This window comes from Bubalus kerabau, chromosome 20 (genome assembly GCF_029407905.1).
Source record: "Bubalus kerabau isolate K-KA32 ecotype Philippines breed swamp buffalo chromosome 20, PCC_UOA_SB_1v2, whole genome shotgun sequence".
NCBI classification, from domain to species: Eukaryota; Metazoa; Chordata; class Mammalia; order Artiodactyla; family Bovidae; genus Bubalus; species Bubalus kerabau.
This window is the reverse complement of record NC_073643.1, coordinates 61150583-61171105: the sequence shown is the minus strand read 5'-3', so window position 1 is coordinate 61171105 and position 20523 is coordinate 61150583. Positions and strand designations below refer to the sequence as shown.

Here is a 20523-nt window from a genome sequence, read left to right as displayed (position 1 = left end):
TCACCCGTGCCCTCCGACGCCCAGGCCATGCTGTGTTCAGACCGGCCGACAAGCCTTTCGGCAAGGGTAGCAAACAGGGCCCCCGAGCCCTGGCTGAGTGAGGCCGGGCGAAGGCCGCGGGGTGTCCTGTTTTCCCTTCTCTCCCTGGTGTGTGTGCGGCCATGGGAAAGCACTCTCCGTGGGGAAAAGCCCACTCAGAAAAGGTTTCAGGTTTTCTTGAGACGTCTGGTAAGGAAACAAGCTACACGGCGACGTGAACTACTGGAAAATAAGTGAAGAGAGCTTATTTACAGCACAGAAGATAGCCCTCGAAAAAATCTGAAGAATTAAACACTGGATTCAGACCAAAGTCACTGAAACAGCAGTGATGTGTGGTGGGAAAGGAGCAGCTGTGCAGCTCCCTCCGCTGACGGCTGCCTCCTGCACCGAGGCTGCGGTTGTCTTTGCAGGAATTTGATGCCTGCCATTTGCAGAAGCGGGCAGTGTTTGGCACGCGGGGCATGTGACGGGTCGTGCCTCCGCAAGGCCCGGGGCTTCCCTCTGTGGTCGCCCCCGGCCCCTCCCCTGCCTTGGTGCGGCCACTTCCCTGCAAAGCAAGAGTCGGGGGAGTGGTCGGCCAGGAGAGAGCTTGGGAAAGGCGGGGACCCAGGGCTTCTTGGGGAGGGGCAGCCTTTAGCTCAGAGCCGTGCCCACCGCCTCCAGGACACAAGGCCTCCGGTGTGAGGATGCAGCCCGTGCAGCGCCCGTGCCCGGGGACCTTGGCAGGGCCCCCTCCTGGCCTGTACCCCCTGGAGAGGGTTCTTAGAGGGCGCTGATCTGCCCTCCACTGCGGCTGCTCCCCTGCGTCGGCTGCTCTGCCCTCCCCCAGCTGTTGGAGACGCTCTTGGAAGTCCTTCAAACTCTGACTGGCCCGGAGCCTGGTGAGGTTCACGTGGGAGTCAGTTCTGCTCAGCTCTGCTTCTTGTGCGAAGCTCCCAGGCTGCTCCGTCTTGGGGTCCCAGCCCCCGAATGGTGCCCAGGCCACCGTCAGGTTCATGCGTGGCCATCAGCCCCCGGGGGCTGCGTGGTGGATATGCAGAGCATCCTCCGCAGCTGCTCGGGTGTGGTGGCCAGGAGGCCTGTGTCGGGAAGGTTCTGCGAGGGGCCTTGCTGCGCCGGGAAGGAGGCTGCTCGTTGGCAGCTACAGGCTGAGCGTCTTCTGCTCGTCCTCCCTTCTGGCTTCCCCCCCACAGCCCTGGGCACCACTGTGATGCCCAGTTCCTCTGCCACCGCAGCCACGTGCAGAGGCGGGAGACGGACCCTGCTGCCCACATGTGCCCTGCACCCGGGACAGGGGAGCCTTTGTTCGGCTGAGCGCCCACCGGGAGCGTGCCAGCATTCCCGAGGGCTGGCCCGCGCCCTCCAGGAAGGACAGGGCTGTCCCTGCTTGTTGAAAACTGGAACGTCGGCTAATGAGGAGCCGTTGAGAGACGGGTGGGTCCCGTCCCAGGACAGCTCACCACGGTGGGCCTCGCTGCTCCCCGAGGTGCAGCGGCGGCTGGGCGGGAGACTGCGGCTCCCAGCCTCCTGCTCACAGGATGTGGCCAGGTGCCAGGCCCAGGGGGTCAGGTTTTTTCTTCCCTCATCACCATTTAGCCATGTCATTGTGTGAAGAGCAGTCAGAGGCAGCGTTCGGCTCACCGTGTCTCTTGGGGACACCTGCAGAGAGTCAGCTCCCCAGGAAGGCGGCCTGGCCTGGGAACTCGGGCGGTCCTGGTTGAACTCAGGCTCAGTCCTGTCACATGGCCTCATGGGGCCCAGCTCCTGCCTGTGCCCGTCTTGGTACCGCTGCAGGCAACCCACTAATGCCCGGGGGCCAGGCGCCCCACAGGGTCTGGGTGAGATGCTGCCGCCTCCCCGCTGTGGGCTGGGGTGACGGCGGCCACGCAGGTGCCTCTGGGCGCTCGGGCGGACAGTCAGCGTGTCCCCACCCCGCCCGTGCTGGGCCTTCCCGGCGGGGCCGCGCTCACACTGGCTGCAGGCCCGGGGGTCCACGTCCAGACACGCTCAGGAGGCAGCTGCTCTCAGGTCTCAGGGCAGGCAGGTTGTCGGGGGCGGGCAAGGCTACCAGCCAAGCGCCAGCTGCTGTGGCCTCTGCCTCATGCGTTCAGAAGACAGGACGTGCCTGGGAGGACGGAGGGACCCGGGGGTGGCCACGCGGCAGCCGCTCCCGCTGGGCAGAGGCCTGCAGCCCCCCGCAGTGTTGGCACGGGAGGCTGAGGGCCCGCCTCTGGAGGCCCCACCTTTCCAATGCAGGGTATGTGGATTTGATCCCGGTTTGGGGAACTAACATCCCACATGCTGCAGGGCAACTAAGGCCGTGCACTGTGACAGATTCCACACATCACATCTGAGAGCCAGCGCAGCATGGAAAGAAACAGTGCCCAGGCCACGGGTCACCCAGCCTGCCAGCGCCTCTGCCCACCCAGCCCGCTCCTGCCCTGCACAGGCCACGGGACTGGGGGCCGTGACTTGCATGCACTTCTTCAAATCTTTTTCTTTTCTGTTGAGCACATGTTTTTTCCTGATTATAAAAGCAGTGTGTATACCTAGTGGGAAAAACAGAAAAGAGTAACGGGGGAACTGACCGTAATTCTATCGATCACTTTTATATGAACTCCCTTTAATTCACTTTCCTGTGTTATAGGCTATGTATTTGTATACGATGGACATCACTCTGTTTAATTTTTACTTAATATGTCAGTATTTCTGATGCATGGGGCACCAGTTTCACAAATATGTCCTGTATCTTTGAAAGCGCTTAGCTTGATGCTATTTCATTGTTTCTTACTATTATCCTTACGTTATTTTCTTTCTTAAATTTTCCAGAAGCACTTTGTGTGATGCCAGTGATGCCTGAGGCACGCCGTTTCCACAGCGCCTCACCGTGCCGGGAAGAGCACCCTCCGCGTGGGTGTCTGGCACAGGCTCTGGCCGCTTGTGTTCTTTTTCTGACTATTTATGTGGCTGTGCTGGGTCTCAGCTGTGATGTGTGGAATCCTTGTTACGATGCATATGGGATCTTAGCTCCCCGACCAGGGATCAAACTCACATACCCTACATTGAAAGGCGGATTCTTAACCACCGGACCACCAGGGAGGTCCCAAGGCTGCTTGTCTGTGAATCCGTGCTTTGAAGAACTGTATTATGTATTGCCTTTTTCAGTTAGAGTGGAAATGTATACTTGCGGAGAGCTTCACACACTGTCCCCTAAAGCTCAAAGCCAAGTTCCCTAAGATTCTGCTCCCAGAGAGAACCAGTGGTAAGGGCATGTGCACATCTGTTTGATGTCTGTGTGCACACACGCACACACACAGACGCACGTACACACAGGCACACACACACTCACACAGATGCACATACAACAGGCACACACACACACACATGTGCACCCGCACACATACACACAGGCGCACACACAGGCACGCACACAGACACATATACACAAGCACACACACATGCACACACCGGTACACACAGGCACACACGCGTGCACACATGCACACATTCACACACAAGTACACGTAGACACATGCATGCACATGCACGCTCACAGGCACACACACACACAGACGCACATATACACAGGCACACACAGAGGCACACACAGAGGCACACCCATGCGCACGCCCTCGGGAGTAAAGGGCCCGTGGTCCCCGTGGCCCTGGCTGTGGCCGTGTCCCGTGACGCGCTGGGTCTGGTCCACAGGAGGCAGGCGCGGCATCGTCACGCCCCCAGGACGGGCTCCCCAGCTGCCCCGGGGCCCTGGCCGCGCACGGCCCTCCGTGAGCGCCTCCTCAGAGCTGGTCCCGGCTTTCTGGACCAATTGGCCTGTGTGCAGAGTCACGTGGTCCCAGGGGCCAGAGGCCCCGCGCGGGGGATGAGGCGCGCCCGGGCCGCCCGGAGCTGGGTGCAGAGGAGCGGGGGCCGGCAGTGCCCCAGCCTCCGCGGCCGGCCGGCCTCCCTCAGCGCACGCTGCCATCATTCTCCCTGCGTGACACTCGACGGCAGGGAGTTAGCCAGCTTGTTTCATCTCTTCTTAAGGAAAAGTTAAATTTATAAGCCCAGCCCCGACCTTCCCTGTAACTCATGTGCTCATCCTGCTCCCTGGTTTGATGTATGGCACCGCTGTTTCATTAAACAACATACAGGAATAATTAGTTCGGCAACGATGCCTCAGAACAAAAGCTCTTGATTTAGTTTGACTTTATAAGTTGGTCTCTTTTGATGTGCAGGAGCACATCTGGGGTCTCAAAGAGAGCAGAAAGGAAAATAGACGACGTCTAGCCAGGCTGGGGCTCCGGGTTTCCCGAGCACAGCCAGTAACCCTTTGGTCCCGGGCCCCAGCGGCCGCATGAGCCCCGCAGACCCGTCAGGTCCCGCACTCTGCGCCTGGCGGCCTGGCCTTGCTGCAGCTCCCCCTCCCGCGTGCAGACCCTCCTCCTACTCTTCCCCTCACTCCGCGGGGGCTGAGTGTCAAAGCCCACGGTGTGCGGTGCCCTCGAGTGCTCCGGGGGCCGCGGGTGAGCAAGGCCTCAGCCCCATCTGTCCTGCGCTCAGGTTCTGTCCCCATGGGCTGCCCGGGGGTCTTCCGACCTCTCCCCCCACCAGCTCCTGCCGCCAGCAGGTGAGGCTGCAGCCTTGCCCGACCCCCAGGGCCCTGCAGGCCCCACGGTCACAGACCTCTGCCCCCTGCCCGCATGCGCCCCTCTTCTACATGAGCTGCCCCCCTCCTCCAGGCCCCTGCAAATAAGTCCCTCAGCTGGGCACCGTGGCTTCTCCCTCGAGCCCTGGCCTCCTTGCCGGCCCGGGAGAGCCCTTGGCACACAGTGCCCAGGAGGGAGTGACCGTCGATGCCGGAAGCTCTGGGGTGAGGGGCTTATATCCTGGCGTCTGGCCCCCTCATACCCCGCAGAGGGCCAGGCATACAACGGGCTCTGTGCACGGGGGTCTGGCCTGTGCGCCGCCTGGTCCAGCCGTCCGCGTGCATGGGGACCCCGCTGCCCAGGACCGCGTGAGCCGGGGTGGCCAGGGGCCTCGCGGGCCCGCGTTTACAGCCGGCGCTCCGGCAGTGCAGGTGCCGCCCTTGCAGGGGCGTTTTGGGCCAGATCCATGCGGATTCTGTTCCAGCTGGCTTTCGGAGCCACGGGGGCAGATTAAGTGGCTCTCTCTCTGGCTTTCGGTTTCTAGGGAACCAGGTCTGGGACAGGCAGACGGCGGGTTCCCTGAGCCCCCGTCAGGCGCCCTTCACCCCTTGCTGCTCCAGCCGTGCCCCCCTTGCCCTCTCACCCAGGACACAGAAGGACGCACCCGCTCTCAGCAAGGCCCAGTGGGAGCGCCAGGGCCGCCCTGCCTCCCCGGCTGGACGGGGCCCGGGACCGCCCGGCGCACAGCAGAGTGGCTGGCATTGCTGCTCCAGGCTGTCTGGCCCCTGCCTGTGGGCCACAGACCCCCGGGGCCTGCCCTGCCGGTGCCTGCACAGCCCCCACTCTCGCCTGGCCTGGGAGAGGCGTTGTTTATCCCCACTTCACAGATGAAAACACCGAGGCCGCAGCGGGGACGTGATGTGCCCCAGCCCCGCGTCCTGCCAGGCTCTGAGCCTCGGCCTGCCTGCGTCAAAGCCCCTGCTCGCTCCGCTGCTCAAGGCGAGTCCCCTGGGCTGACTCACACCTTTCCCGCCTCGGTGACACGTTTCCACACTCGGGGCCCATCAGCCCGCTGCCCAGGCGCCCGGTCCCAACCCGTCCATGACCCCTGCCCCATGGCTCCAGCTCCTGACCCTCGAGGCCGCGGCATCTGCCAGCGGGAAGGGGCCGCTGCCGGTGCCGGCTGCGTCGCCGGGGACAGCAGGCTTCAGGAGGCTCTCCTGTAATCTCTCTATCCACACGGCCCTCATTTTAATTTGCAAAATTGAACCCAGATCGAGAGCGGTAAAGCCAGAGGACGGTAAATATTCATGCCTCAGTGAGCGAGGGTGGCTCCATGGCCGTCGTGAGATTGGGAGAATTACCTTGGGGATTATGTATATTCATGGGCCGATCTTTATTTGCGATATAACATGACTCCCGTTGGCCTGTGTGTTACCCAGTCTACCCCAAACAGACTTTGTGCAAAGCTCCCGCCCTTAAGCTCCTGGAAGTCCTCTCGAGTGGATCAGCCTCTCCCCGCTTCCTAGGAGACAGGCGGGAATAATCGCCCCGCACCCAGCCGGGGGCGGCCACGCATCCTTCTGTGTCCGCTCCGCAGGGCGTGGTGCGGTTCTCGCGTGTAGGCTGCAGCCGAGGAGACGAGTTCTGTTCCCACGGCCGTCTCGCTGCCCCCCCACCCCCACCCCGGGCTGCAGGACCAGGCCTGGCCTGTGCTGCATGCCCCGAGCTGGGGAAGTGCTCACAGGTGACCACCCAGGGAGGCCAGTCGACGGCGGCCTGCCCCACGGGGCATCCAGCTCTGTTGGTGCAGCTGCTCGGGAGCACCCACGGGGGACCGGGCGGAGCCAGGCCTGGGCAAGGTGTCTGGCTGCTGCAGGTCTCTCCTAGGCGGCTCAGAGCCAGGCAGGGTCAGCCGGCCACGGCCCACCGCCTGCTCTCAGACATAAAGCTTTTCATGCTACGATGGCAGAGCTGAGCAGCTGCAACGGAGCCCGTGGGGCCTGGGAGCCCGACGTGGTGGCCGTCTGGCCTTCTGCAGAGACGTTTGCGGCCCCCGGTCCTTCAGCTTTGGAGGACGCGGGCCCTGGAGCCCCGTGTCGGGCTCAGCCCTGGCCTTCACGCGCTCTTGCGGCTCCATCGTCACAGCGGCCCCGATGGAGCTGGGCCGCACGTCTCCTTTCTGCTGATGGCACAGTACTAACAGTTGTCGTGTCCGCGGCCCACCTTCACCAGACCGTTCTAGCTTTTGATGCAGTGTGAATGGCTCCGCACGGATTACCTGGGGTAATCCCCCCACTGCCCGGGGAGGCAGGTGCATTTTCCATCTGAGGAAGCGGAGAGGGCAAGCCCCGTGTGCAGCGTCATGCGCCGGCTCGAGGGAGCTGCCGTGGGAAGCCTGGCCGCAGAGCCTGCGGTGCTGGGCCCTTGCCCTCAAGTGCAAGTTCATGTGGCAGCTTCACCCCCAGTGCCGCGCCAGCCTCCTCCTGTGGGCAGGACACACGGGCTCCCGTGTCCTCCGGGAGGCCTGGCCCAGAGCTTCCCCGCAGGGTCTGCATCCCAGCCCACCACTGCTGTCGGGGAGGCCTTGGGCCCCGTCTGCCCCCTCTCCACGGGGGTCGTGGTGAGACCGACGACTCCTCAGGCCTGTGTGAGGGCTGAGTGGGCTGGTGTAGGTGAGCTTGTTGGAACACTGCCCAGAGTATACAGTAGGTGCTCCCTGAACGGCAGCAGTGGCGGGGGAGGTGACGAGGTCCCCAGGCGTCTGAGCGGCTCGTTGGTTAGCACGTCAGCAGAGGGTCTGCAGACCACGAGCTGCGGGCCAGAGGCCGGAGTGGACCTAGGCCGTTGGTCTGGAGCCACGGAGAGCCGCGCTGGGCCCCCGAGGCCACGGGCGTGGAGGCGGCTGGGGTCCACCTGCCGCCGCCTTGATCACCACCTCACCTGCGCTGGGCCTCTAGTGCGTCCCAGGCTCCCCTACGCCCAGCCGGCCCCTCGATGGGACACGCCACCCGACTCGCCACCCCACCCGGGGCGCTCACGAGCTTGGCTTTCTCTGCTCCAAGTTCTAGCTTTCCGGGTTTAATCTTCGTCCATCTCACCTGCAGCCGCTGCGCTCCTCAGATAGCGTGACAGGGTCCCTCGCAGCCCCACCAGCAGGTGGGCGTGTCGGCTGTCTGCACTGGGAACCTTCCATGTCTGAGAGCCCTCTCCAGATTTCCAGGCAGACCCTAGTCAGCCCAGGGTTCACCGGTGCCTCGGGAGATCTCTCGGGTGTGGAAGAGACTCTGCCGGCCGAAGCTGAGCCTCTTCTTCGGCCCACGGCTCCCTGGGTCCTCGGCGTCCTCCCCACGGACGGCTTCTCACAGGCCAGGCTCAGCAGGGCCTAGGCGCCTTCGCACACTGCGGCCGGTTCGCCGGCTCTGGCTGGAGTTCCGAGCTTGGCCTGGTGTCAGGAGCAGGCGAGTGCCCCTGACCTTTGTCACCTGCGGCCCTGGAGCCTGCACGGCTGCCGGATGTAGTTCTCTGTGGCCGGGCGTTCTGGGTGACTGCCCCCATGGGCCAGGGACTGGCAGGCCATGGCCAGCGGTCAGTTTCCCTCAGTGGCAGTTTCCAAGAGGGCAGTTAAAGCCAAACCTTATTTTTATTTTAAAATATGGACCAAAATAAGGACCAAACGTGGACCTATTATGGCATCGAACACAAAAATTTCTATGAACCTTAAAACTTAGAAGTGGTTCTGTGCCCCCAGCAGCTGGCATCCTGTACCTGCCCCCCTCTGCCATCTCCTGGGACTGCTGGGCTCTGGAGCCCATGGGCTGGCAGGCTCCCCCGGCACTGTGAGCCCCGCAGCTTGCCCTGAGGGGCCCGGGAGGGAGAGGTTGTGCTTTCATTTCTGAGACTCCCCCGGTCTTGTCCGAGTGGGCTCATCCTTTGAAACCCCGTCGCATGCCCAGGACCCAGGCCACCGGGTTGGTTCTCCACAGCCTGAGTGTGGCCGTGTCCCTGCTTGGGACGCTTCTCCAGGCTGAGCCCCCCGGGTCAGAGCTGGCCTCCTTGGCTCACCTCCCAAGGATTCCTTACCCCCCAAAAAGCCCGAGGATGTCGTTAAAAACAATTAAAGCCCCAGTTGTATGGAAAACAGGAGAATCAGACATCATTGTAATTCAATTTAAACTTTTATGGGATGACAAATGCGTGCAGGGTGGCTGGGAGGAGGAGCATGGAGCTTCCTGGCAGGCCCCTTGTCACTTTTACGGTTTTCCATTGTTGCCTGACTGGGTGGCTAAGAACCTGGGTGAGTCTGTGAGGTCGCAGTGGAGGGGCGGGGCCTCTGGTGGGCCCCGCGGTAGGAAACCTGATCCCCCCCCTTCCGCCCCACTGGTGCCCACCACGAGACAGCAGCAGGAGGGGCCAGCAGGCAGCAGGATGGCACGGCCTGCCATGGACAGCCACCCGCCCAGCGCAGGCACCCAGAGAGCAGAGCCAGGTGGGCAGGCGCGGCGCCGGCCGTGGGGCCTGACGGCACATCGGTGCTCGCTGCATCCCCAGGACTCTGGGCAGGGCTGAGCTGGGGCGGTGCACACAGGCCCGGGGGTGACCGAGCTCCGGGCACGCAGCCTGGCCGGGCACTTGGGGGCGGGGCGGTGGCTGGAGTAGACAAACGCGCTGGCAGGCAGAGCCCCCCATCAGAGCCTGCACTCGGGTCTGGGGGTGCTTGTGGGTCCCCAGGCTTCTGAAGACAGCCTCCTCCTCTTAAGGGGCTTGTCTTGTTCCTGAGCAGGGGCCCCTGAGAGGAACGTCTCCTCGCTCTCCTCCCTGGGGGCAGCTGGCTTTGGCTGAGGCCCCCGGGGATGTCTGCATGGAGCAGAGCCCAGCGCTGGGCAGCAGCACAGCCTCTCGGGACAAGGCCAGGTGGGAGGGGCCAGGCCAGCGCTGCCAGGCCCGGTTCCTGGTGGTGCCAGTGCCCAGGGGCAGGGGCCGGGGCACCGAGCCAGGACAGGGAAGGGCCGGCCTGACCTCCTGTGATGTCACCTCCCCAGGAGCACGCCTGGGAGGCCGCTGGGCCTGGCCATCCGCTGTGGGGAGGAGCTTTGCCCCTTTGCCTCGGGGTGAAGTGGGGGCAGCAGGGACCCCCGAGGAGCCCCGTCCCGGTGGGCGCCAGCCGGGTGGCAGCCAACAGCCCGCAGTGCCGCATGGAGGCGCTTCCCGGCGCTGCTGGGGGCGAGTGGCCGTGGCGGTGGGCAGTCAGGGGCACTGAGGCAGGCGTGCGCCTCACCACGGGTCAGCATGGCGGTGCTGGGGAGCATGGGGAGGGGCGCAACAGGAAGGGCCCCCGCGGCGGCGTGCCCACGAGTGCGGGCACGGGTAAGAGAAGGAGGGACCGCGGCAGTCAGGAGGAGCAACCTGGACAGACCGTGCGGCCCGGCCGGCTGCTGTGTGAGCCTGCAGGCAGGTGTGCATGCAGAGACGTCGCCCAGCAGGAGCAGACGTCCACCCAGGGCAAGGGGACGAGTTGTCGAGTGGACCAGCGGCACGGCCCTGCCCTGGACGCTCACAGGCGCGTGCGCCTCGTGGGGTGCTCACATGGCTGTGAACGCCCGTGGTGGGACACGTGAAGACTCCGTGGAGGTTTCTGCAGGGCGGCAGGGCCACGGTCAGGCCTCGGGGCCTTCAGCCCCACACTGAGGCCAACGACGAGTGGCAACTCAGACGGGCCAGTCCCAGGAGGGAGCACAGGCCGTGGGCACCTCACTTGACCCCGCAGCTTTCTGAATGGTTCGTTCCTCTGAATACAAGTGGGTGGGGACTGACCCCCGGGACGCATCCGCTGCCCCCCAAGCCCAGGCCGCCGTCTCCCCAGCGGCGTCCCCACAGCCCAGGCTGCCCTCTGCCCAGCGGCATCCCCACGGCCCAGGCCGCCCTCTGCCCAGCGGCGTCCCCACAGCCCAGGCCGCCCTCTGCCCAGCGGCGTCCCCACGGCCCAGGCCGCCCTCTGCCCAGCGGCGTCCCAAGTTTGGCTTGTTGTGCGGTTAATGCACTGGGTGGGGATGTCTTATCTGTGCCCAGCCCAGCTCAGAGAAGAGGGAGAAATAAGAGCAGCCAAATTGAAACCTTATTAAACCAAATTGGTCAGGTCTGATGGAGCCAAACCTAGACGGATCTTTGAAAGCTGATTTCATTTTTCCCTCCGGTCTGAGCCTCTCTGGATTGCAGTAACTGATCCTGCTGTAAGCTTGTTAGTGTCAACCTTGTGCGTCTCTTCTCCTCTCCCGACTTACATTTCATTAAGCGCTGATGCAGTCTCAGGGCCCTGACCCTCGCCTTTGGCACAGCCAGGAGCTTCCAGGCTCATTAGTGGACGAAAACGGGTAACAGGTCCAATCTCATTACGGCCGGTGCCGTTATTACAGCAACCTCTGCCCGTCGGAAGCGCGGCTCAGCCCCCTTCTCTCAGCATCTGGTGATCCTGGGGGCTGTCCTCGCGTGTGGTGTGGTGGCTCTGGCTTCTCTGTGTCCTACGCTGCAGAAACAGCACTCCCAGAGAGCTGGGTCAAGGGCTGCGGTGCTCGTGGACGCTGGTGGGGCTGACGCGTGTGGGGTGACGGGAGAGGGGCTTCCAGAGGGCACAGGCCTCACCCCCAGGCCTCAATCCCAGATCTGTGAAGTGCGGTCACCGAAGCCATCTGGGTGTGGTTGGGTGAGCAGCGAGGACCAGCTTGTCACTCGACGAGTGTCCTGTGGACGCCATGTCTCTCCTCTGCCCTCGCCGCCACTGGCCGGGTGTCCGATCCTGCAGGCTGGTGCTGTGCAGGGCAGACGCACGCCTCGGGACCCCGCCTAGGCCCCCTTCCCTGCCGATGTTCAGTGGCCTTAGAAAGCGCCCCAGTCACTGTGAGCCCAGCCTTCCGCCGAGGGCCGCAGACGCCGGAAAGCACGGCGCGGAGGCTCAGAAGCCAGAGAGAGCCCCTGAGTGCGCGGGGCCAGGCCGACAGGCATCTGTCTGCTCTCCCACTAGCCCATCCCAGACCCCACCGGGCGAGGGCCTGTCCCGCTGGGGCCCTGCTGGCCAGAGCGGGGCGCTGAGGGGCTCTGAGGGGCCAGGTCTGAAGTCTACTGGGCTGGCCATCAGGAGGCACCACTGACCTCCGCTGGGGCGGGGGAGGTGGCTGGGCCCTGCCTCCAGCTTCAGAGCCTTCTTCCTGGATTCATGGTGGGGGTGTCCACCCTGCGGTCCCCGGCGCCACCCCAGGTCGGCTGGTCGGGTGGTCAGGGGACAGGCCAAGGGCCAGGCCTGCCTCGAGGTCCCGGAGCTGATCAGCCCAAGTCTCAGCCTGTTTGCCTTGTGACCTTGGAGACATCAAAAACCTCTGTTTTCTCATCCATAAAATTGAATGTAAAAATATTGACCTGCCTCGTAGGGTTTTATGGAGAGTAACTGACCCGGAGGATGGTAAAGCTTGTTTATTACTCAGAAAGGGCCACACTGCTCAGCAGGCGTGAGCTTGAGTTTGAAAAGCGTTGGCTTGTGTGATGGTATTCTCCTCCTCCTGCCAGCTCCCCTGCCCCTGCCGCCCCCGTCTCGTCTCTGGCCATCACTCGTCACACCGGTCCTTCGCATGTTGGGGCGCTTCCCCCGTGGAGGCTCAGGTGCCCCACACACGGCGCGGCAGGCACGCTGCAGGGACAGGACCCTGCGGAGGGCGGTGAGCATGCAGGGCTGGGGAGCAGGCCCGCAGCGCGGCCGGGGTGAGGGCCCCATGCGCCGGGCAGGGCTGGTGTCAGGTGACGCTCTGCGGTCACTCGGTCACCCCGCGCCACATTCCTGGAAGGCCGCGTCCCGGCGCCCGCGCGGACCGTGCGGGGTGCCTCTCTCTGATTGATTTTGACGGTGGCTTTTGACACCGCTCCTCTCACTTTCTCTGCCCCCTGACCTCCTGGTTAGGTGGTTAATGGTCTTTAAACAAACACTGGGGTTTCAGGCTCCACTGGGAAGGACCAGGCTCCTTCCGCCCAGCCCCTCTCCACGGGGAGGAAACGGGGGTTCCACACCCCGACCTCGTAGACTGGGCGCCCGCAACCTAGCAGCCGGCGCTGCCTTCAGTCAAGGGTGTCGGCGGGGGGCCGGCGCTGCCTTCCGTCGAGGGTGTCCGTGGCGGGTTTCTGCTCCTGTGTTGCTCTAAGCAGAGGTCCTCTGATGGTCTTGTCACCCCGATGTCGGTCTCTGCACACGTGTTGCTCGCGCTGTGTATGTTTGTGGGGCCTTTTCTGCGCCTGCTCCTAATTTAGCCGCCTTGGGCACAGAAGTGTGCTGCTGGGGTGGGCGTGTGAAGGTTTGGGAACAAATAAGATCTGTCTCCCCTGGTGGCTTCCAGCTGCGCCCCACTCCTCACCACCGCTGCAGCCCCCCACCGCCTCCACACCTCCAGGCACCCTGGTTGTGAGTGGACTTTCCCTGGCCCCCGCACAGCTGGCTGTTGTGATCAGGGTGTCAGCTCAGACACAGCCTCCGCAGAGGTCTTCCCTGACCTCTGCCCCAACACAGCCAGACTCCCCCAGCCCCCAGCCGGGGCCCCAGCATCATGCTGAGGTGTCTCCTCTAAGCAGGGCATGAACGATGCGCAGACTGTGGGCGTGTCAGTCACACGTACCTCCACACGCAGCCCCGTGCGTCTGTTCCACTCATGCTAATGGGCGTCCTGCGGAAGTGCCTGCAGGGCTGTTTCTGGATGCTGCGTTCTTTGTGGACACAGCTGGCCCTGTCCCCACACCTGGAACAGCGCCTGGCATGCAGCGGCCCCGGGGCCCGTGTGTCTGGCTCTGCCCGGCGACGCCCGCAGGCTGGCAGCGGGCGGGTCTGAGCGGGCAGGGGCAGCACAGCAGGCAGCGTGGCCGGGAGGCGCTGGGGCAGTGCTCTGCCCACGGGGGTCTGGGCAGCCGTGTTTGTCCTGCACTTTCGAGGCAGCCAGGCAAGGCCAGGCAGGCGGGGCATGATGGGAAAGCAAGGCTAGGCTGAGGGCTGGGGAAGAAAGTGCAGGATGGAGCCTGGGTGGGAGGGGGCCGAGAGGGGCCCGTGGTGCAGTGGTCAGGCTGCAGTGACCACCGCCCACAGCCAGGCCCGGGCGCCCCATGGACCTGCTCTGTGCAGGGGCATCTGATCGGGAACCCGTGGCCGCTGGCAGCCCTGGGACGCAGACCTCTCCGCCTGGGCCCCCGCCCCCAGGTGCAGACCCTGAGCCCGCTCTCTTGTTCCGCCCAGGTGGTGAGGAAAGTGAAGTCCATGCAGGTGTTCCACACGCCCGTCGGCTCCGCTGTGCAGGGGGACCGGCTTGCCATCTGTGTCACGCAGTTTGACCCGAAGCTGCTGGAGCGCGGCCTGGTGTGCGCCCCCGAGTCCCTGCACACGGTCCACGCGGCCCTCATCTCCGTGGAGAAGATCCCCTACTTCCGGGGGCCCCTGCAGACCAAGGCCAAGTTCCACATCACCGTGGGCCACGAGACGGTCATGGGCCGGGTGATGTTCTTCAGCCCCGCCCCCGACAGCCTCGACCGCGAGCCCGTGCTGGACTCCTTCGACTTCTCCCGCGAGTACCTCTTCCAGGAGCAGTACCTGTGCCCGGGCCCGGACCCGGCCGCGGCCGACGCGGCTGAGGCTGATGAGAAGGTGGGCCAGGCCTCGGCAGGCCGCTGCCCCCGGCAACAGTGGGCCCTGGTGGAGTTTGAGAAGCCCGTCACCTGCCCGCGGCTGTGCCTGGTGATCGGCTCCAGGCTGGACGCCGACATCCATGCCAACACGTGCCGGCTGGCCTTCCACGGCGTCCTGCTGCACGGGCTGGAAGACAGAAACTACACGGAGAGCACCCTGCCTGCGCTGCGGGTGTACAAGCTGAAGCAGAAGCACGGCGTCGTGGAGCGGGTGAGCATGCCTTCCTGCCTGCAGTCCTCAGATGGGAGCTGCGTCCACATCCTCTGGCTCGGCCGGTCAGAGCCAGGCCAGCACACGAGCGGGCCCTGCAGCTGCCTGGCCCAGCTGGTCAGCGCGGGCGGGCGGCTCCTTGGGCGGCCCCCGACCGTCAGCTGTCCCCGCAGCCCCACCTGGGAGCCCCCACCCGCTGGGCCCTGAGCGGACGTGCGTGCGGTCCTCCCTGTCCCTGTGGCTCCCTAGCGTCGAGTCCGGGGGTCAGGGATGGAGGTGGTGGTCCTGGGACCGACCGGTGTCCGCAGGCTCAGAGCCGCCCGCTGAGAAGCCAGCGCCAGGAACTCGGACACCCGTGGGGCCTGCCTGAGGCCCCACAGGCGCCGCGGTCCTGACCCCCAAGCGGTGGAGCAGGGTTGGCCATCCTGGTGCAGCTCTGAGTGTGTGTAGATGTGGGTGACGGGCGGGGTGTGCAGGGACTGCGGGTGGGTATGCAGGGCCCTGGAGCCCATGACTGCAGGCCGCGTGGCCTCGCCTCTGACCCCCTGTGCCTCGTCCTCTGCTGGCCCCCTGCCCTGACCCCCAGGGGCCTCTGCGCACACTGCCCTGGGTGCTCCACGCTGGAAGGCGTGGTGTTATCTTCACCCTGGCCGCCTGCAGATGAGTTTCAGTGAGAGTTGGCACACCCACGAGTTGGCGAGTCTCTTTCCCTCAGTTCCCTTGCTGGAGAAGCAGGGGCTGTGCACCCCAGCCCTCAGGGCCGCAGGCAGGGGGGCCGCCGTGTGGGCAGGGCCGGCCCCAAGCGCCAGGCCCCGTCTGCTCTCCTGGACTTCCCTCCTGGCGCAGTTGCCTGGGTCCCCAGCTGGCACCTCTCTCTCTGCCGTGCTGGGGTCAGCCTGGGTGTGCCGGCCCCCCTGGGCCTGGCCCCCACTGGCGCCGGACGGGCAGGGCCTGCGGGCTGGGCAGAGGAGCCTGTGGCATCGGCCCAACCAAATGTGGACGCGCAGACGCCACCGGGCACGCTGGCCGGCTTTGAAGTCTAGGCGGCTCTGCCGCGGCTCCTGGCTCGCCCCGCTCCAGTGCTGATGGGTCACTAATTGTGCCCGGGGCCCCGGGGAGCACGCCAGCCCGGGCGCAGGCGGCCTGAGACTGCCTCCGGCCAGCGCGGGCTCTTGGCTGTCCGGCAGCGCTGCCCGCGGTCCCCCGGGCCCCACCCGGACTCAGGCCACTCAGGGAAATCGAGACTCTTCTGGAGCCGCAGCCGAGCAGACCCTGCCTTGGGGAGATCAGATGGCCGCCCGCGAGTGCTGGCCCCGCCCAGCACCCAGGTCTCTCCTGCCTTCCCCACGGAATCTGATAGCCCGTGCCTGTTGGCCCCCCTTTGAAAATGGCTTTTTCTGTATAGACAGAGGGCCAGGGCGGCTGGCCATGGTGGAAAGTGCTGGGTCTGGATCCGATGCCCCGAGCAGGTGCTGGCCTGGCCCAGCTGTGGACCAGTCCCCCCGCCCCCAGCCCAGAAGCTGTGGGCTCTCTAATGGAGCTGGTGGAAAGCCGGTGAGGCCATGCGTGGGAGGGCCTGGCCCGTGTGAGGTGCCCGCAGTGCCCACCCACCATTCATCCCGGAACACGGTGCTTTGGTGCCCCTTCATTGGCACCAGAGGAGCTTCGCCCACGTTGGCACCCAGGGATGGGGACAGTCAGGGAGGCAGGGGCCGTGAGTCAGGGCCGTGGACACCGGGCCTGTCCCTGCGGGTCGGCGCCCTGGGTGCTGGTCAGGCCTTGGTCTTGAGGAGTGGGCCTGGGCGCCCTGTTAGTGGGCGTTCGGGCTGGAGCCAAGCCCCGAGGCCTCTGGAAGTTGCCCGACAGAGTGAGGTGACTTGCGGGCCAGTCTCCACCCCTGGGTTTGCCCAGGGGGCTTACGTGGGGTCAGTCACCCCCAGAGACCGTGTGTCTTCCTTACAACCACCTTGCAGGTGACACGCGTGTCCTGTGCCCCCAGGATGGGGTGCTGAGACTGGGGAGGGGCCAGGCCGCCCCGCCCAGCGCTGGGGGAGGCGCAGTTGTGGCAGCGTGCTCCTTAAGCCAGAAAGGACGAGCCTGGATGCCTTCGTCTGGGGACCTGGGTGTTGCCGGTCCTGGCGGCTTCGAGGGCCCACTGGCGGCAGAGGTCTCCCCCGGGGGCCCTCCCAGTGCACGTTCTCTGCGGGCTGGGCGCCTCGCCCTCCTGGCCCCAGGCGCCCGCGCCCGCAGCCCCCGCTTCCCCCAGCTTCAGCTTCTGCCGGCCGAGGTCTTGGCCCCTGGGCGGTTGTCTTGCTCCTAGGTCTCCCTTTTTCTCACTGACACCAGCACTCCCTCCTGACAGTAGCCCTTCTGGAAGAAGCCCCCGAGGCTCAGCAAAGCCTCGGGCACAGGCTGCAGGGCCGGGGGAGGCGGACCAGGCCCCCTTCCAGTGGCACCCCTGTCCCGGCGCCCGTCCTCCGGTTGGAGTTAGGACAGTCGCCTCAGGACTTGGGCAAGTCCCAAGCCGCGCCGCGGAGCCAGCCGGAGACAGACACATGTGTGACGACGTAACTAGGTGCGCCGCCGGCCGAGTCCCACTCGGGGGCCGGGGCGGAGGGGCTGCACCGGGCGGACCCCATGCAAGGCTCACGGCACTCGAGGACTGGCCCATGGCCATGGGGCCGGCCGGCCAGGTGGGTCCTTCGTGGACGCCGCGGCCCCTCGGCCCATCTCACTGCCCAAGCTCAGCGCGGTCCACGCCCGACGTCCCGGGGTGGGCTCATGGGGAAGCCGGCCTCCCCGTGGGACGTGCTGGTGTCTGATCCCCGAGGGCTCTGCTGAGGCTGGGAGCCTGTGGAGACAAGCCTGAGCGCCGCCCGCAGGAGGCCTCGCCCTCTGACCCCAGGGGTCACTGAACGCCAGCCCCGCGGCAGAGGTTTGCGGGGACCCACGGCCGCACCCGTCACTGCTGGAGTCTGTGTTCCGGGTGTAGGGGGCGCCCTGGCCCCTCCTGGCTCCCCGGCGGGCGTCTGTCCCCGCTGTCCCCCCGCTCCCACATTGGCAAGCGACTCGGACCCTGTCCCTGAGCTCGGGAAAACCCTTGCAGACAAGGGCCTGCGGGTCCGTGGGGCTCTGTGGGCCTCGCTGCTCCGGCCAGCGGCCTCAGCAGTGATGCCGAGCTCGGGACTGGCTCCCAGGGCGGGGGACGCCCACGGCTGGTCCAGACCCATGGGTCCATTTGGCTGTCGTCCTGGCCCTGCTGGCTGACCGGGCCCCCCACAAGGCTGGGACAGGGCTTCCGCGGGGGTGCAGCTGGGGGCCTGTGGAGGTGACAGGCACCCTCGCCCTCTGAGGCTGGTGACGCCTGCTCACCTGGACTCCCCGGTTCTGGGGCTCAGAGCAGCTGCTCCATGCAGTCCACATGCAGCAGGCCCGGGGCACCCTCACACAGCCTTGCTGGCTGCCACGCAGAGGGCAGGGCCATGCCTGCGAGTGTGGAGGGCACGGAGCAGTTCCCACGGGGGCGAGGCTGACGGCTCTCCGCGTGGCCTGTGTCCCGTCTGCCCGTCACCGGGAGGGGGTGCGCACGTGCCTGGTATCTGGCTGATGAATCTAGGCAGGGAGGGTGTGTTTTTTGCAAGGTTTTCAGGGTAAGTGGGGCAGTTTCTGCTCTTCAGAGCAACCCATCCGGGTCCTTGGCCAAACATCTTGGCCTCGTGGGCAGAAGTGCGATGTTCCTGAGCCTGGCTTGCGGGGACCCAGGAGGAGGTCCCCGCTGACTGCACGCCTGCCTCCGCATGCTGCCCAGGCAGTGCCCAGGGCCCGGAGAGCAGGAGGAGGCCTCCCTGGCACTCTGAGGCCTGGTAGAGCTGGTGCTTACACACACGCGTGCACAGCCCCTTTGCCCGCTCTCTGCAGAGGCCGTGGAGTGGGGCTGGCAGGGGGCCTGGGTGTGGGAGGTTGCCGAAGTGCGGGCGGGGCGGGCTTGGGAGTGGACGCACCCCCTCGGCCTTCCTGAAGAGCTGTCGGCTCCAGGGCCGGCGGGCGGGATGGCTGTGGGCTCCCGTCACCTCTGTGTATCCCTGCGGGTGGTGGATAGGAGGGCTGGTCATCAGCAGTGACGCGGGCTGACCGCCCGTGCGTGTGGCAGCCAGCCTTCCCCCAGCGCTGACGCTGTCCCCGGGCGGGTGGGCACAGGTGCTGGACGACCACAGCGTGATTGGCCGCTCGCTGTTCAAGAAGGAAACCAACATCCAGCTGTTCGTGGGGCTCAGGGTGCAGCTGTCCACCGGCGAGCTGGGGGTCATCGACAGCGCCTTCGGACAGAGCGGCAAGTTCAAGGTCTACGTCCCTGGTGAGTGCAGCGGTTTCCTCCTGCTCGCGGGAGCTGTCCCCTGCCAGCCTCTGCCCCCACTGCCCTGTGCCCAAGAGCCAGCGGGTCCCGGAGACGGCAGCTGTGGGCACCGCGTCTGGGCTGAGCGTGCGGGGCATGGAACCGCTCAGACTGGCAGCTCGGGGGGCACGCAGCTGCCTGGGGTTGGAGTTGCCGCCCCGTTCCTGCCTCCCGCTGGCTCTGAGGCGGGCCTGGTCCCCGTGGGGCTGCAGCGTGCGCCTGCTGCCTGGGGTCCTGCTTCGCCAGCCGGTGGCCACGGTCGCGGCAGCTACAGCGGAGGATGGGCCTCCCGCGGCTCTGCAGGCCGGGAAGGAGGCCAGGGAGTCCTCTGGGTGTCCCGCCCCACCCCAGGCGTGCTGGCCCTCTCACCTGGGACCGCACGGCCCACGGGGCCAGGCCGGATATCAGAGGCCGAGCTGCAGGTGAGAGCGAGAGGCAGGGACTGCAGTGGCCAAGGAACTCAGGCCCGGGAGTCAGGCTTCATCTGATGCACTTTATGTAGAATTTCCTGATGAAAACCTAGAACAGTCTGAACTACAGGAAGCCTGTCCCTGGGCTGTGTTTGTCCATCACAACCCGTGACTCCTACTTGAGCCTCAGGACGGACGTGGGGGCGTCAGGGTCACGCGTCCACACTGAGCTGTAGTATGGGACCAGCGCCTTGTGGAGCCGTGGACACTGCCCTCCGAGACCTCAAAGCTGGACAGGCTCGCGGGATGGCCCCTCCCCATGACACCCGAGGAGCTTCCCCCAAAGTCTGGGGCCTCAAGGTTGAATGGCCCGCGTTGACAAAACTGCCCCTTCCAAAGGGCCGCCTCTGTCTAGAAGGCCCAGAAGGTCGAGGCCCTCCCTGCGAGACAGCTTGGGGACCCGCTGGGTGGAGGGTGGAGAGGGTGGGGGACATGGCCGGTGGTGACGAGGGTCCCCCCGGTCCACCTCCGCGTTGCTGGCACCCAGTAACCCTCCCCGCATTCCAGGTCGTGCCTCCAAGGGACCCGGAGCCTGGCCGTGGGGCAGCGCCCGGGGGTGGCCGCCACGGGTGCAGGGGTCCCGGAGCACCACAGGGCCAGCCCAGGGTCAGGGGCAGGGCTCGACTGGATGCACAGGTCTAAGCATCCCACGGATGACGGTCTGAGAAGGCAGAGGGACGGGGGAAGGCGTAGGCCGCCGCGGCACAGATGAGCACGCACAGGAGAAGTGGAAACTCACGTTGGTGTCGGGGGCGGGCCTGGCGTCCTGGTCTTGGTGTGGTCGTGGCCCCCCAGGCTTCACACAACAGCCTTTGGGCTGCGCCGGCCCTCTAAGGTCGAAATGAAACTGTTGTCTTTCCTGTAAGATGTGCCCTCCACACGCACACCACCCCAGACACCGAGTCCCACCCGTGTACGCTGCCTGGAACGGATTCTCGGGCACCCTCAGGAACCTGTGCTTGGGACACCCCCTTAGGGGCGCCCGCCCCCGGGGCCACGCCAGCCTTCCCTGAGACACCATGGGCTGTGCTTGGGACACCCCCTTAGGGGCGCCCGCCC

The 20523-nt window shown here is 65.6% G+C and overlaps 1 protein-coding gene across 1 annotated transcript in view; it reads left to right on the top strand.

Annotated features, from left to right (window-relative positions):
* EEFSEC (eukaryotic elongation factor, selenocysteine-tRNA specific) overlaps positions 1–20523 on the top strand; it is a 110676-nt gene that overhangs the window by 78803 nt on the left and 11350 nt on the right. The window contains exons 5-6 of the mRNA XM_055557006.1: positions 13945–14601; positions 18799–18955. Coding sequence (XP_055412981.1) covers positions 13945–14601; positions 18799–18955 — 814 coding nt within the window. The remainder of the gene's footprint in view (positions 1–13944; positions 14602–18798; positions 18956–20523) is intronic.